The 17,100-nt window shown below is 30.5% G+C and overlaps 1 protein-coding gene across 1 annotated transcript in view; it reads right to left on the bottom strand.

Moving 5' to 3' along the window:
- LOC116777653 (SCY1-like protein 2) overlaps positions 1–17,100 on the bottom strand; it is a 51,441-nt gene that overhangs the window by 11,149 nt on the left and 23,192 nt on the right. The window contains exons 2-6 of the mRNA XM_061526482.1: positions 14,219–14,443; positions 13,423–13,587; positions 7,041–7,161; positions 1,638–1,730; positions 1,330–1,475 (exon numbers count right to left, since the gene is read on the bottom strand). Coding sequence (XP_061382466.1) covers positions 1,330–1,475; positions 1,638–1,730; positions 7,041–7,161; positions 13,423–13,587; positions 14,219–14,443 — 750 coding nt within the window. The remainder of the gene's footprint in view (positions 1–1,329; positions 1,476–1,637; positions 1,731–7,040; positions 7,162–13,422; positions 13,588–14,218; positions 14,444–17,100) is intronic.

Raw genomic sequence — 17,100 nt, 5'->3', positions numbered from 1 at the left:
AATCATATCCCTTGCAAAATTAATTGGAATTTATCGTTTAAATCGTTCGCAGTATCAGCCTTCGCCTAATTTATCTAATAAGATTATAGTCTTGCAGTAGACAGGCACTCTCGATCTGTAGAAACCTTTAATTAACAAAAGCTTAGTGGCTTGGAAAGCTATAATATTTGATTCATTTGTGACTCTAAATACTGTAACAATGTATTTAATAAATTTATATCGATTCATCTAGTCCCTTATTAAATATATGTGATCTGTTACAGTAAGCATATGTGTATGTACACCCTCTGGATAGATGTACTCACTTCGTGTATAGATACATATATGTTTTTAATTCCATCTGATAATCCCAGTAATAAATAAATACAACGGTTTAATCTTATGTACACAGTCTGTCTTCAAAATTAAATTACTTCATCAATATGGTATAATAAGGTGAGGTTTAAAAGGAAATAATATTAATTGTAAACGAACATATAAGTATGTAGAATAGTTTTTGACTTTACGTTCCTTCTAAATACTGTTTTATATTCTAACAAAATATGATATTAATTACGTGAACATATTTGTGTCATAAGCCTGAGAATATTGTGGGAATTTCGGACATTAATTCACAAGGGACGACTGCTTTCCCTTAGATATGATAAAACGAGGAATTCCTAACTAAATTGATATTTCTCGCTAAATAGTTTGAGAATATATATTTTTTGTGTTTTTTTCAGATTTCAATCATTTTTGTCACATTACAAATTTAATAATATTTTCATATACTGCATCCTTTTATTTCCTCTTGAATATTACATATGTATAGTTGCTAGTTTAACATAGTTACATATGTGTTTGAAGCTCAAAGGCATTGGTCGGTCCCAATAATTTCATTAAAATCCTTTTTCCGTGCTCTAACCCGGGAAAATATCGATAACCTTACGTACTATCTGGGAGTATTTTATTTTATAATAATATCTATATGCACATTCAATATAACTCGGACACCTGTTTTCATTTTGTTAACATGTTTCTTTTCATTTTTTATGTTAGCTATTGACCTATTCAAACTTTCCCCGACCAGACATATACCTTAAACTTTCAAGTTTATGCAACGCATGTATGAAATAAGCTTCACTGTATTCCTCTTTTGTGTAATAACTTTGAATTACATGACCTAATTTGTCGTTAAAATTCCGATTTAAAAAAAAACTAGAAATGCATTGTACATTTATCACAGATGATAACGGACAAGGGTATGAGAAGATATAGAGTATTAAGTAAGGGTTTTAAAATATTTAATACATTAATTTGAAATTATTTGTTTAGTGAGAGTATACTTACAAATTCAATCTGTCTCAGATACAGCATGGGATTGTTGTTTGTCTGCAGCAGCGACTTGCCATTATTGAACAAAGCGCAAATAATCAGTCCCAATGAGAACATATCAGATAGGATGTTGCAATGACCGCTGAGTTGCACCTCGGGAGCTAACAAAAATTTGTAGAGTTATTTAAAAATCTAATACTATGAGTACCTTGGTTAGCATGGGAACAAAATAGTTTTATTTTTTCCAATCCTCTACATATAAACTAATTGGTACGCAGTTAGTTTTAAACCATTAATTCTTTGACTGTCCAACAAAAAATTACCCAAATAATCGAGGTTCGGTTGACATATCTTCGCAACCTTTATGGACCACGGCGGCACGCTGATCATGTCCAGCGGATCATGATTTATATTTTCTGTGAAAAAAAAGGCTGTGAATAAATGTGATTACAGCGACTGTTTTCTGTCTCTTTGTAATTAGTATTTAATAAACATGTATATCAAATCAAAAAAAAAAAACCTCTTATACTTAAATCAACTTAATAAATAAACAGAATAATAAAAAGGTTAAAAAAATATCTCCGAAAAATTAAACCATCGTTGATATTCGACTCATAATTCGATTTTTTTTTAAAATGAAGTATAACCGTCTTCCTTTGATAACTTCGTTTATATTAAGAAACCTAATCCGTACTCATACAAAGTAAATAAAATAAATAAATTAAACGAGAAAATTAAAACCTGCATAATTTTTAATGCCAATATTATTCAGATATTTCTTTATCGGAATGGATAGTTGATGTTGAAAAAACATTGTTTTATTAAATTCATTGAACAGAAAACGCGCTTTAATATTCGTACATTTAGTTGAGAAATACGGCGTTATTGATGGACGGTTGACATCAATTGATTTATTGTGCTTTTGTTCATTATGTTACGTGCAATATTCATAAGTTATTAATTCAAATTTTGCATAATGAATATTTAATACGGAATCTTTATAATTGAAAGACACGTTTTTAATTAATGCCAAAGTTATTAATATAAATTGAAAACTATATTATACGTACGTAGCTCTAAACATTTTATTAACCCAAAAAGAACAAATTTAGAAGTCGTCATAATATTTTAGTTAGTTTTAATTTTCTAAGTCCAACTACAAAATCTGTTTTGTCGGATCTGAATTCGATTGCAACTATGAATTACAGATAACTCTGATAGAACATTAGAGTCTTAAATTCGTTAATAGTCTTCAAATCTCAAAGTTTTAGCGACCAGTTAGGAAACATATTTGATATACATCAATAACTTTCAAATATTGAAGCAAACTCGTTTGAGGAAAAGTTTCTTTAAATCTTTATACATAAATACACGAAAGCTACAAAAAGTTTATATTAAGTCCTTAGATAATCTAACTATATGAAAATTAAATATGTGTGAATAATAATATTCTATAACTTTTTTAGGGTGTAGACTTACGTATAATATTTTTGGGAATCAAATGATTACACTTGTAAAGTATAATCCAAATATAACAAATAATCCATGCTGTGCTTAGTTTTTTTCATTAAATGTTCTGTTTAATGGAACATAGTAAAAGGTCGTTTGATTTGTTGAAGATACTTGTTATTGTGTTGCGAGACTATAATAGGGTCCCGGCCTACGAGGGAGAGTTTCCAGTGTCGTTGGGTAAATATAAATAACCGTTTACTTTTATAAAACAGGATCATTGGTATTTTTACTGCAATAAGCAATAAAAAAATATAACAGACAACAAACTCCATTATTTTTATGCATACATTTACGGGAATAGTCACATTATAACACTCAATATCTATATTTTAATTTATGTATATAAAAATGAATTGCTGTGCGTTAGTCTCGCTAAAACTCGATAACTCGATTCGACTCGGCTGGACCGATTTGGCTAGTTGTAGTCTTGAAATGTTCGTAGTAGTCCAGGGAAGGTTTAAAAGGTGAATAAACATTATATGTCTATTTCAAGGATATATGAATTCTAAACTGGCTAGACATGGCCTAAAGACATAGTGTTTGTGTAACGCTAAAACCCATTATTTGTGTAATGCAAAATTAAATAAAAAAAATCATGTATTTCCTTTGATGTGTCTCCTGTCATGTCGTATAGAAATCCACTTAAAAGAATAGTTTAATATGAATAACTAATTAGAATTTTTATATCATTTTAAATACATATTTATTAGGTATAAAGGTATCAAATTCGTCTTGGCAAGAATTATGGGTTTTTTCAAATTCTAGATGGATAATTTCCACCCTTTGCCGACTCCGTTTGGGCCATGCATGTTCTGCTACACATTTACACAAGATTAGGATCAGGGACCACTCTATTTGTGAGTGTGGCGTCAAAGAAGGCTCCGTCTCCCATCTTCTCTTCAGCTGTCTTAAACTCCTTCACCTCTTATATAATGTCTTCCCCGTCAACATTCCCCATCCTTTAAATACCGACTTTTTGCTGTCGTTCGTGTTAGATCCCTTTAGTAAATTTATATGTAAATATATTAAAATCAATAGAATTAAGTTGTCATAAATTGTCTTACCTTCATATAATATTAGGATTAGATTTACATTTTTATACAGTATATATGTCCTATATTTGCATCTATTTGAATCTATTTAAAATCTTTGAATCTATTTGAAAAGTTCCTAATTGTGACTTCAGACGCAGCTATAAATTTTATTACATTCCTAAGTTAATCCCAGATCGTGTCTCCTTCATTCAACACGACACTGGCAGAATATACTCTGCATGTTTTTGCACGGCTGAAGGCTATTTTGTAAATAATCATAACCATAGTGTATTTTTATGTCTTTAAAATTAATTTCCGATTCGTACGGGAGAACTTTCAGAGTTCGGTGATCCTTTGTGATAGTGACAATTAAAGTAAAGTACAATTTTTATGTTGATCCTTTTTGATAGAGAGACTTCACTGCTAAGTGCGCGGAAATTTGTCACACATTGATTAACTATAAATTACGAGGAGGAGAAGACGATCTGACTTTGGTCGTCGTAGTCAATCAAGTGTGCGAAGAGACACCTTACGTGCTAATCGCACTGATGACCGGAGAGAGACAGATCAAGAAAATAGACGTTTTGTTTTAGTTTCGACTTGACTGTAGCTGTAAGCCCTAATGGCTTTGACAGCGTCACCGGGAGGAGTGGGTGGCCCGATGGGAACTAACCGTTAAATTCGGGCCTGAAGGGTCCGGGGGATAAGGAAATAGTCGTATTGCTACGTTTGAACTGTGTTCTTTATTGAGTGAGAGTGAAGTTGATGTTGAGAATGAAGTCAATAAAGTTAAGTTGATAAAGAGATGAAAAATCGATAACAATTGTAGTAATGGCAATAATTTGTAAATATTGTGAGGCGTTAAAATACAGTGGTGAATATACTGGATTATGTTGCGCGGAGGCAAAGTAAAATTGCTACAATTGGTCACACCACCAGATCCCTTAGACTCGTTACTTTCTGGGATTGGTAATGATTCTAAGCATTTCTTGGCCCACATTCAAAAATATAACAGTTGTTTCCAGACGACATTGTTTGGTGGTACACATATTATACAGGACCATTTCATGCTGACTTTCAAGGAGATATACCCTAATATTTTTTATAATATTCAAGTTTGTATTAATATACATAATGGAAATAACATATATCAGAAATAATTATTGGAAAAATGTTGAAAAGTTACAGATAAAGGGACAAATTAATCACTTACCGGGGTTGTTGTTATCCCCATCAGTTAAAGACCATACATTTTTACAAATTTATTTTATGGGCAATTCATGGACGGAAGTTTGTAAGCGTTGTGTTCACAACGTAACAGTAAAGAGAACCATTGTTCAAGAATTACAAATGGTTTTCACCAGAACAATAATTTAGTGAACATGTCCAAAATAGCTCTTGATGGAATGCCATCTGACAGCCATAATGTTGTCATTCAACTGACAAAACACCTGCCAGTGAACATATGAGAAGATTTAATTACCCTACCGTTGACGATCTTTAAAAATTTTCACTGCAGCGAATTTGCTTTGTTCATGTTTTATAATATACTTTTTGTCGTTTGTATTTTTTTAGTTTAGCTTTAATTTATGAATATTTTCATTACTTTAGAATAACCATTTATTTTACTTAGTTTTTAAATGTCCATATATAAATAGGTTTCGTTATAAATTTTCTTTGATTTTAGAATGGGTACAAATCAGCAGGTACTTTATATTAATTGTAGTATATATCCATCATAAAATAATTAGTGGTAGATAATTTTTATAAGTTTTTTTAGTTGAATTACATGACTAGGTTAGATTATTTTTATTAGTATAGCATTTAGGGACATTGCTTCCTTTTTGTTTTGTTCCTGTGAGTGTATGTACTTAAAAGTTTTTAATTGTTTTGTTTTTCTTTAAGCCGACGAAGTCGCGGGTAATAGGTACTATGATAGTTTGCTAGACTAATTTCATTTTAAAATTTTGGGAGGGAGTATCGTTGTACCTTCTGTCCCGTAATATATAATTTTCTAGAAAATTTACCTTTAAGTTTCCCGTTATTTCACAAACACTTTGTCTTGTTCTTGATATTTTCAATTATTTTTATCTTCGATGAAAAGAAAAGTTTTGCTTTGTAGTGAACTTTGTCGCTAACAAAGTCTTAAGTAAATATTTTAGCTGTTATTTAAAATTCTGCATTAGTTTTTCTTTTCTATTAAAGATATCACGTAACAAGTATTTTGATAGCGAATAAGTTATTTTTTAAACAAAATTATAGTTAACTTATCGTTACTATTATAAAAATGTTTATTGTTTTCAATTTAAATTATGATTATATTAGATTTTAAAAATTTAATCATAAGTAAATAAATAGAATAATAGATAAATAGGGAAATTGGTTCTCATTGGAAATAATTTTTTTAAATGAACGAATGTGTAGCTTCTTACTTTTAGCAAATTAATGAGTTTTTAACTAACACACGACTTTGTATTTCTTTTTATTTCGGAACAAATCGAGCGATCAAACAGCTCTGTTACTATTTAGTAAGTCATTTCATAACATCTTACATTTTAGCTATTTGTCTCATATTTTTTTAAGCTATCTTGTAAGCCACTTTCGGAATTTTATAAACAAAGTCTTCATTGATTATTAATGTCAAGCTATTTATTTTCTCGGCTACATAATGTTTTCTATATCCTCTTAAAACCTATTTTAAACATTTAAAACTAAACGAGTTTTAAATTACTGTATAATTCATGCAAAACATTATAAAATAATCGAAATGCTTTATTGTTCAAGGTCTGTTAAAGCTTATAAAAAAAAATCCCTTAATTACTTTTATTAATTGTAAAATAAACAAATAAATATCGATATTTTTCATTCAAACCCAAACAAATTTATGAAGAATGTTGTTGTTAGGCAGAGCGGATTCAGGGAAACTTTGTCGAAGGTGCCGATTGCTAGAGATACTTTTCACTTGAACAACTTTGATGTGTCTCATTTCAAATAAAGTATAAATTCATTACATAATAGTTTACTCATACAATAGACACGAATGTATTCATCGAATTCAACGTTTGATTTAAAATTTATAAAATAAAAAAAGATATTAATAAAGTATGTGCAATAATATGTTGTGATTATTGTTATATTCTAAACAATAAGCGTAATATTTTTAAGCGACTTTTATCTTACCGACAAATTCCAGTCCAAAGAGCTTCCAAGTCCCACGTTTGGTAACAATGATTATCTGAGGGCAGATGTTCCGATGTATCTGCCTTGCAGTGTAGTGCAAGTAGTTCAGTGCCTCTATGATCTAATGACAAACATAAATGTTATTGGAATGCAGTTTGCAAATTTGACAATCTTATTTATATATAATATTTAAATTCAAATTATTATTAAACCTGGAATGTTTTATAATAAAATTGTTTCTTAAATTGTCTTCTAGAACGCTAGTGAATGCAGGAATGACAAATAAAACTATGCCGAATTCAAACGCAATTCTATGATGGGTTTGTTTCAACGGCTTGTTGTGAAACATTCATTCTATTGTTGGGAGTTTTTGTGTGCGTAAAGAAAAATTGAAAACGCAAAAAAATTAGACCATAACCATCGTTTTGAACCATTGGATATAAATAATGCTGCGTACAAAGAAAGCGATCCCTTTTAAAAGAGGAATGGGGATTGGATAATGTATTTCATTAAATTATAATTCGATATTGATGATTTATAGCTTTCAGATATCTAAAATTGTTTTATATACAATAAATATGAATTAAATAATAGAAAGGTATATCTGAATATAATAAGTTTTACTTTAATATAATTTTTCATAATTCTTTAATATTTTTTAATTACTATATAACACTAATTTTAATAGCGAGAGATCTTCCTTCCATCTATTTTTTGGTGATACTTATTTTCAAGTTACTAGAAATATAATTGTTTTGTTATCTAAGTAATAGATAGCAACACAAGTGCATTTAGAATATAAGCTGTGTTGGTGTAGTAGAACGGAGTTAACCCTATATAGCTCACCTAGATCTTGAACTTGGATATCCAATTTCCGTGTAGTTTAACAATTCAATACACAATTGATTACACAAAACAATACCTTTCCGTTTTATTGTAATCGTAAATACTGTGTTGTAGGATTATAACATTTCTATATTAAAAAAACACAAGTATTAATACCCTTACATTATTCCATAAACTATTTCAGTAACAATAACTAACTGTAACTACCAGAATTATGATATAAGTAGAATCTTTGTATTTCAATGGATTGAATTTAAATTAAATATATATTACAGATGTATGTATGTAAGATTGTATATAGTTATTATTTTTTCATAACTAAAGATACTAGTGCTTTAATAATATTTTTGAAACATTTTATTTAATCACCCTACGGTGTTTTAATCAACTAGTATTAAACGTGTGTTTTCAACCAGTGTAATTATTTATTGTGCAAATATTTTTACACCCGAGATTGAAGCCGTAATAATGCTCCGATAGCTGGCCTCTAATTGAATCTCACGCTTTCATGAGCGCTTGTATTTCAATGTGTGAAAAGGTGAGTATTAAATAAAAGTTATTTATTAAATAACATACAATTTTTTTCGCTTGGTAGAAATAAAACACCAAATTTAATAAATTTTCCTTTAAAAAGTTATACGAGTGTAATTCATGGTTTATTAGGATTAATATATTTAGTGTATAAAAGCACCTTCAGAATAAAATAAAAATATTAAGATAAATAAAATTATATATCTACAATTTTTTTTTAAGGTTTCGTTTCGTTTCGTTTCAAAAATATTTTAGACAATAATTATAAATATTAAGTCTAGTGATTGTGATAAATAAAACGTGTATTACACCTTTGCTCTCTCTTAATCTTTTATTTAAAATAAAACTCGTCTTTCATGCTGTTACGTTCCGAGGTGTTTATTGTTATTTTAATGACTTTCCAGATATCTTTAACCTTTGTAAGTAGAGCCTTAGGTTTCCTTTATTTGTTCCTATTGTTCACTCCTTGATAAACTAATTTTAATTTCAGCTTTCTATTTTATGATAATATTGTTATCAATATATTTTTCAGTATTTTTGATGCATAATGAAATTAAATAAATAATAAATACTGAAAAAAAAAATCTTCTTAAGTAATAGTATGTGAATAAATAAATAAAAACAAAATTATTCCTGCTCGGTACATTTTTTTATCTAATTTATCGTGTTTTCAAAATATGCCATTTCTCACATTAAATTAATTGTGTTATTTTGAGCGACGTATGAATGACACTAAAATCATATTATGTCCTTGGAGGATTTAAAAAATCGGGTATATGAAAGCGTGATTCGTAGGGAAACCCAATTTTCAGAGCTGAATGTCAAAACAAGAATATCTCGATTAATTTAATCCAAGTACGGTGGTTCATATTATAGGTTAATTCATCAAATGCATCGTGACCACAAATCAATTAAAATTCACCAGGAATCAGTGGTCTAAATATAAGCGATCTACGATAATTACCTGACTTCACGTTTAAATTTGCCTTTCGTTGCCTATGATTTAAATAAAACCCTTTTGTCAAAGTTAGATGCAGGCGTCATAAAGATGTTGAAATTGTGGCTCGGGCTCGCGCTAACGGCTGATTTATCGGCTTTATTTAGGAATCGCAATAGTTTTAGGATGAGTCTAAAAAGGCCATCGGAGCTCTATAAACACCAGTGAGAGGTGAGAGTTTCCAAGAGATATATCCGGGGGAAATCCCATGATGACGTCGTTACATCGCTCCAAAAAGACAAAGATGCCCCAGAGCTAGACTCAAGACTTCAATTCCACCAGCTGTTTATGATAGGCGCACAAAGTAACAGAGTAGAGTTAGGATCAAGTAAGAAAGTCCAAGATACGGATATATTGAAGTTCTTAATTCGACAAGACTGGAATGATAAATATAAGATCTATGCAATGTGTTTAGAAATGCAGAACGAGTGGTGAGACATAGGAGATTTTTGCATCCCATTAGCACTAAAATGGGGCACCTTAATTCATGATTATGGTTGCCAGCATCGCCAAAATTTTATCTCCATGCGTTCCAAATGACTCTCCCTGATCAGAGTAATTTAGTTAGTCTTTCGGTAGCCAGAGCGCAAAGGGAAATAACCACAAACGAGCGATCAGTGGGTTTTGTGAGAGAGGGCACTAGGGCTATAAAATGAAATGTCAAGCCATACACCATTCTTAAAGCGGCTTCGGATTGGACTATAATGATGAATACATATGAAAAATAATACAAAATCCTCAAGGATATTTGTGCGTCCGCCTCCAGATCAGACATTTTTTAAGCGCGTGTGATGATAGAGCTTACGGCTTCTTGGGAAACCAACATCCACAGAGACCATACCATCAAGGTCAACAAATATTACGAGCTCACTAACGAACTTACTAGAAATAGTTTTGGTTGGTTTGGATTGGATTCATACGCGGTAGAAGTGGGAGCGAGAGGTAAAACGGCTAAATCTCTCTACAACCTATTAACTTGGGCCTGTCCAGAACTCACATCAATTCATTCTTGGAACGTACTTTGAAAGCAGCCTTAGTAGGTTCTTTTCAAATTTGGTTAGGTAGAGAGGGGAGCTTGGACAGTGGAGGTGAGCGTTTAACGCGCGTTAGATAGGGGCCCGTTAAACCTACACCTGGGTCGCAAGTCTCAGGCACTGTTGAAGCTCGTCTCCCTGCAACGCGATGTACCCGGCACCCGCACGATGAATCCATTGAATGCTAAGAGGTTTCGTCTCTTAAAACTTTTTAAATGGTTGTAAACAAAACTTACTTTTACATTAAACTTATACCTATTAGCCTCATGTTAGTAAATTTGTTAAGGATTAAGTTCCTTTATTAAATGATTGAATAGAATTATCGTAATTTTTTGCAAAAAATCAGCAGAATTATATGTGTCAATGAAATAAAAGTTTACGATATCTAATATTATCTTAATGTATAGTTTTAAGTAAGTGTCTCATTTATTAAAAAAAAACGCACGTGGCTGGGGCAACACCTTTGTATGCCTCTGAATTTGTGGAAGAAACGCCTCGCTCTGTTAAAGAGAAGATTAGTGACACCATGCAAGAAATGTGCCAGTATTGTTATCGTAGCATCAGAGCATACTCTTATATATGTTTTAAATATTTTATTAAGCTATTGCATAGCTTCTATCGCGTGCCTTGAGCGTGGAGACTGAATCCAGAAATTCCGTAACGAAAATTCCTAACACTTACCGTCGAACGTCGTTTCAGTTCGGCAATCTTCGGCACCGTGTATGTGTGCGTGCGACTACACGTATGAAGGTTAACTAGCTGCTGACTGCTCACAAGTGATTTTATCTCTTTCACACACAACGCTAGGTGCTTTTTGTCTTCGTCCATGAGTAAGTTCAAACCCGCAACTAGTAAGACCTTATCGTGTATGTATATGGTGTTAAAATTATAAAAAACATTTACGTGACGTCACTTGTTGATAAAACTGCTCACGAGAAGCTTGTGATCTAAGAACAGTCGTGGCATCAAACTAAAGAATACACTTCAGAGTAATGAGCACTCTCAATAATATATAGTCAGCAGGCTACAAAATACTAATAACGCGATTCAGAACTTGACACTGAAACGGGTGTTGCTTTCGTATCCAAGTGGCAATTATTCATTCTACTTCAACAGTTTACTTTTTATATAAAGTAAATACACCATTGACGCGGTATTTTCCAGATATTTAGAAGATATCAATTCTCAAACTTATGTTTCTTATTTCAGTTACCATAAACCTGTAGTTTCAATGATAAATATTCCTGAAGAACCGACATGTATTGAAAGATAAAATAAAAATATTTTGAACAATATTAACTTCTCATTTATTTAATATATCGGCGCAATTCCTTTTATTTGAATAATCAATAATTGCGGGTAGTTGGAATAATCAGGTGTCTACCGCATAACCACCTGCGTTGGTATAAATAGAGGCAAGAGTACACATTACAGGGGTCTCGCTCGTGTCGTTGCAGGGATTGGATCTCTTCGAAGTAAGGTGTTTGTCAAATCGTCTACGAGGTCACCTTCAAGAGTCTGAGATGCTGACGACATTAAAAAATAAAGTCATCGCTGACGTCAGCTTTGCTGACGTCACCCTTTTGAAGAACGACAAAGTGCTTCCTACTGCGATAAATAAAAGAAAAAAAATTGTTTTTTTATCGGTCGCCACGCTCAAAGTGTAACTTGAATTAATATCAAAGAAATATCAAAGAAAAAAAAGAAAAAAGAAAAATATACTACATAAATAAAATAAATATATAATTATAATTGCATAAGTTGATAAAAATGCTATGCAATAGCTTTACCGCGGCAGTCTCCGAGTGCCACAAGTCTTTTTTTATTATAAATAGTATATACGTATCTAAGTAAGTTAAGTAATTTTCCGCAAACCTCGGGTTGGCAGTGAATTGTATCCTATATAACTATTGTTTCCGCATATCTACTTCACTAACAAAGTAAATTAAAAGTACTGTAAGTTTACCGACTCGTTATTTTGCACTTATTTTAATTGACATTACGACTATATATGCTTCTTAATGTAGGTGATACGTATTTATGCCGGAGCATAAATCTAGCCAAGCGCTAAAAAAATTTTTTATTTGGTTCATACGTATATCCATGAAATCGATCTCACAAACCAATATAGAAGCTGAATTTTTTAAAAAAAGGATTAGCGTCAGATTCAGTATAAAATTTTTATAGATGTAAGATTCCATCACGATTTCGATTTATTTTTTTGACAAAAAATATATTTATTTCATCGAATACGATAAAAAAGATTGGATCATAAAACAGATTTATTTCTATTAATCAATTTAACATACTCTCGTCCTTGTAATTTTCATCCTCATATATTATATTACATTGCTTCAATACTCAAACCTTGCAATAGAATTAGTTCACACCATTATTTCATAAGACTTCTCTTAATTCACCTAAGAATATAAATGTCTAAGGAAACAAAATCAATCAAACAAGATGATAATTTGTCATAGGTTTCACAATAATTATAGAAAAAATAGTACCAAATACCACTTTCCCTTTCGTTCATTTCATGTCATCAGTCGATCTGCAGTTTGACAAACATTGGATTATAAAAAAAAAATTGTTGCAATATTCGGTTTCCATATTTCGGTCGGGATATATTTGATAAATGTAATTGCGCTTCACTGGTTTCACGACTTGATATGGTAGCGGCCGATAAATAAATATTGTTTTTTTTTTTAAATATTGCAATAGCAAATATGATCCGACTTTTCAGTTTTATATTCGTAATTGAGAATATATTTTTATCTGCATAAAGTGAACTTAAGCTTGGAATTTAAATTTCTTTTACATACGGAATGAATTCATATTGCCACCATTTAAAGCAATCACTTAATTGTATTAAACACAATTTGTTATAAATATTCTTTATACTTGAAATCTTATTTCAAATGACTTTCGACCTTAAAGACTTAACGCCTTAACGAGTTTAAAGATGACATACCTGAAGCAATCCAAAGCGCAATTCGATGTCTAGGAAGTGGTATTCTCTGGCATAAGGCGGTCTTTGCTGCGCCGAGGTTTGTATCACTTGGGCTGTCGGGGGGCTCAGTATTATTTGGTGGGGAATCACCGGTGACCCCGTGGTGGGAGGTGGTGGTGTGGCCTCCTGTGACACAGACACCTAAGCTTTCATTGATACTGCCCTTTTACGAAAAAATTACTTGCTATTTAAATTATGCAAAATATTTAGGAATTATTTACTTTTCTATACAGATAAAATTCTGAATATTGTGTGAAATTTTCTTGATATTAAAATCCTACTTAAATGTATATCTAAACATCAATATTTATCATATAATTATCAAATAAAATTCGATTATAACAATTATAGTTAGTTTTGGGGAGAGGCTGGCTTATAATTAATTTAGCGTGAAATTGGTTTAAATAGGCTTAGAATCATCGCTCGCACTATCACTTAATTGTGATCAGCTCAGTGTAAATGTTCTAATGTTAACCATAATTAGATTTGGCTATTATGTGGAAATATATATATATAACACATTTTAATATTAGTTACTAAAAATATCAGTACTTTCGTAGCTATTGTTATTTTATTGATGTAGTTATAAGAAGGACAAATTAACTTTTGCTCTATAAATACAGTGCTGGTTCATAAATGTAAATTCTTCGTAAATGTTTGTCGATAAATAAATCTTTCTATAGCTTTCTGAATTTGTAATGTTACATTATAATAAAGCGAAACCATTAAAGGTAGGCTTGGTAACTACTGTACTTACGTGCCACGCCAAGATGTTATGAAGACTGGCGAACACCCATTCTGACGCAAATGCTAGGGTGTGGTTATTTTCTTCAAGCGAATGTATGATTTGGAGCATTCTTGGATGACGCATGTTGTCGAGAGTTATGACGCATGCTTTTATCCGGTCTAGTATGCTGTCCTTCCTTTTCGGCTTATACAGTTTATCCGCTATGCGTTTATCGAAAACAAACACAGAGCACTCCTGTAAAAAGAAAAATATAAAGTTTTCTTTACACAACAGCTATGTATAACTTCATGTTACACCTTAATTTTAAATTGAACGTTTTTAATTATTTAAATTTGATAACAATAGAAAATTTCTTCTTTTCTCATTGACCCTATATAAAGTATATGTAAAGGATCAAAATAAATGTATAAGGTATAGGTCTTGTAAACTCGTAAAGAAGATATTAAAAACTGTTTTAGTTTCCAATGGTAGGTACTGTATAATGTTTTTCGTTACTGTATTTAAAAATATTTTTATAAGACATCAATTTTAAGTCAACTTTTTTAATTATTTGAAGACTTGAAATTTAACTTTTAACCTTCGATTTTATAATCAGCGTGTTCAGCACCGTGATCTTAAATACATAATTTGTTTTATTTATTCTTAAATATTATAATAACTAAAAGTTAAATGATCCTTTTATCTCGAATTTATTGAATTATTATTTAAATATAACTATTGACATTACAAAAGTTAAATGAATATTTATGTACAGTAATTAAAACGTGACTATCTTTAGTGTTGGTACAATTTAACAGCCCATAGATTGTATTTCTGTTATCACGTTTTCATTTGTTTAGAACACGCAACCTTCAAGGATTTAATCAAGGAACGAAAATATGTTGTGTTATTTAATTTATCGTATGACTACTTTTTGTTTAAAATAATAAGGTAAATCCTGAAATAGATTTTAAAGAAGCCGTTTTTATGTCATGATACAAAAAATTTTAGGGAGCAGAGTAAAGAACCATTAACGATAATGTCTCAATAAACTTTATTTGTCCTAAAAGTGCTCAGTAAAATTTTATTAAGTGACCGAAAAGTACGTATCACATATTTATTTTTAATGTTTTAAACCTCTAAAAAGTTCTTTGCAATTTAAGCCCGCAAATCTTATTACCGATAGTGAATTTAGTTGCAAGATATTATTTTAGATTAAACATATATTATTCCCGCAATATACGTAATGCTTCTTTAGTAAACTAAAATGCATCTATAACATTTCAATAAATCACTTCTGAATCTCTTATATGCGAGGGACTTAACTAGTTTTGTGTTTATAGTAGAGAGATTAATTCAGCAAACTAAGGTAAGAGCATTCACTCGAAAGGTTCAATTTGAAATATTAAACTTTCGAGCACTTTCATGATATTGGAATAGCATACAGGTAAGATGTTTGCTAGTGGATATTTTGAAATACAAAATTGTAGAGGATGTTTAAGTACAAAGCTTGCAAAGTTTAAAGAGGATTTAGAGATTTATATTTTTCTGTGTGACCGAGCTTTCAGAGTGTTAAATCAGTCTCAATTCAAAGATTTATAAAATAAAATCTTTCCCGGTTTTTGCCTTTTTTTCAATATATGTATGACATTGGTAAGAAATTAAAATTATATAAAAAAGAACTAAAGTATAGAAGAAATAGATTCTCTTTAATTCACAATATCTACCTTAATGGCTAAGTTATAGGACCATTGAATATAATAAATAACCTTTATATACATTTTAAATTTTTCATTGAAGGAAAAAATAAACAAAAGTTTTATGAGAGTATCTCAATTTTGTCAATGATATTTCTAACCTAATATATTATATATAAATAAGGCTCGAGAGATTTTAGATAACTTTTAATATTTCCTCAAAATCTTCAAAGTAGCTTGCAAACGAGAAAAAAATACGTTCGTCAAGAGAAGGTTGTTAGTGAGAATAATGTACGCTCAATTTTATTTCACAACTAACCTATAGAAGGCTCTACTTTTTTATTTAAAATAAAATATAATATTTTGTTCATTTATAACAGGTGGTTACAAATTGGGAGTTTTTTAAAGCTTAAAAATTATATAAAAATAATCAACTATTCATTCAAGCAGGGCGGAATATTCAATACGAAAAAATTTGAGGGCAACTTAAACTACACCTTATTTAGGAAGTTTCCACTCTCAGCTCAGCTCAGCAGCAGTCAGCTAAACTCGTTGAAACATTGAATTTTTCAAAGTTTTGTTCCGCTTAGTACAAAGGTGGTGAAATAAAGTTAGCCAATGGAACTAAATTAACATTGGCGTAGTTAACGACTTTCTGAAGAAAGTGTCCATCCTTGTGAGATTGTATCTTCAAATTCATGAATCATATTGTCCTCTAAAAGTTTTTTTAATTTATAGAATTATATTTTCTGAAGATAATAATATTTTGACTATTCCCTAAGGATTTTAATTGTCTCAGCAATGCAAATAATAAATCCGAGAAATCTCTTAGCTTTTCTCCCTACATAATAGTAGAAATTTTAAATGTTTATATGTTATCCTAACTACTACTCCATATAAAATTTGTACCATTGAATTAACTTCTCCGTCATACATTTTGTTCAGAAATAGTTGCCTTTTTCAGCAATATTTTGCTAGAATTAAATGAAATATTTCATAAGATCCGTCAGTTTCTTAAAGTAAACTTGTAAAAATAAGAAATCGGTTAATAAATATAGATCATTTTGGTTAATATTTTTTTTCTATAATTTTTCTCACAGTTCAGTTAAATGAAAGACACAAAAAATTATTTTTATAAACCTTTTAGAATTTGAACTATTTTTTGTTAATGTTTTTTGAATCTTACTAGGTATCTTAAATTCTTAAACTTTGTGA

Source organism: Danaus plexippus, chromosome Z, assembly GCF_018135715.1.
Source record: "Danaus plexippus chromosome Z, MEX_DaPlex, whole genome shotgun sequence".
In the NCBI taxonomy this organism is placed as follows: Eukaryota; Metazoa; Arthropoda; class Insecta; order Lepidoptera; family Nymphalidae; genus Danaus; species Danaus plexippus.
This window is presented reverse-complemented; position numbering and strand designations above follow the sequence as displayed.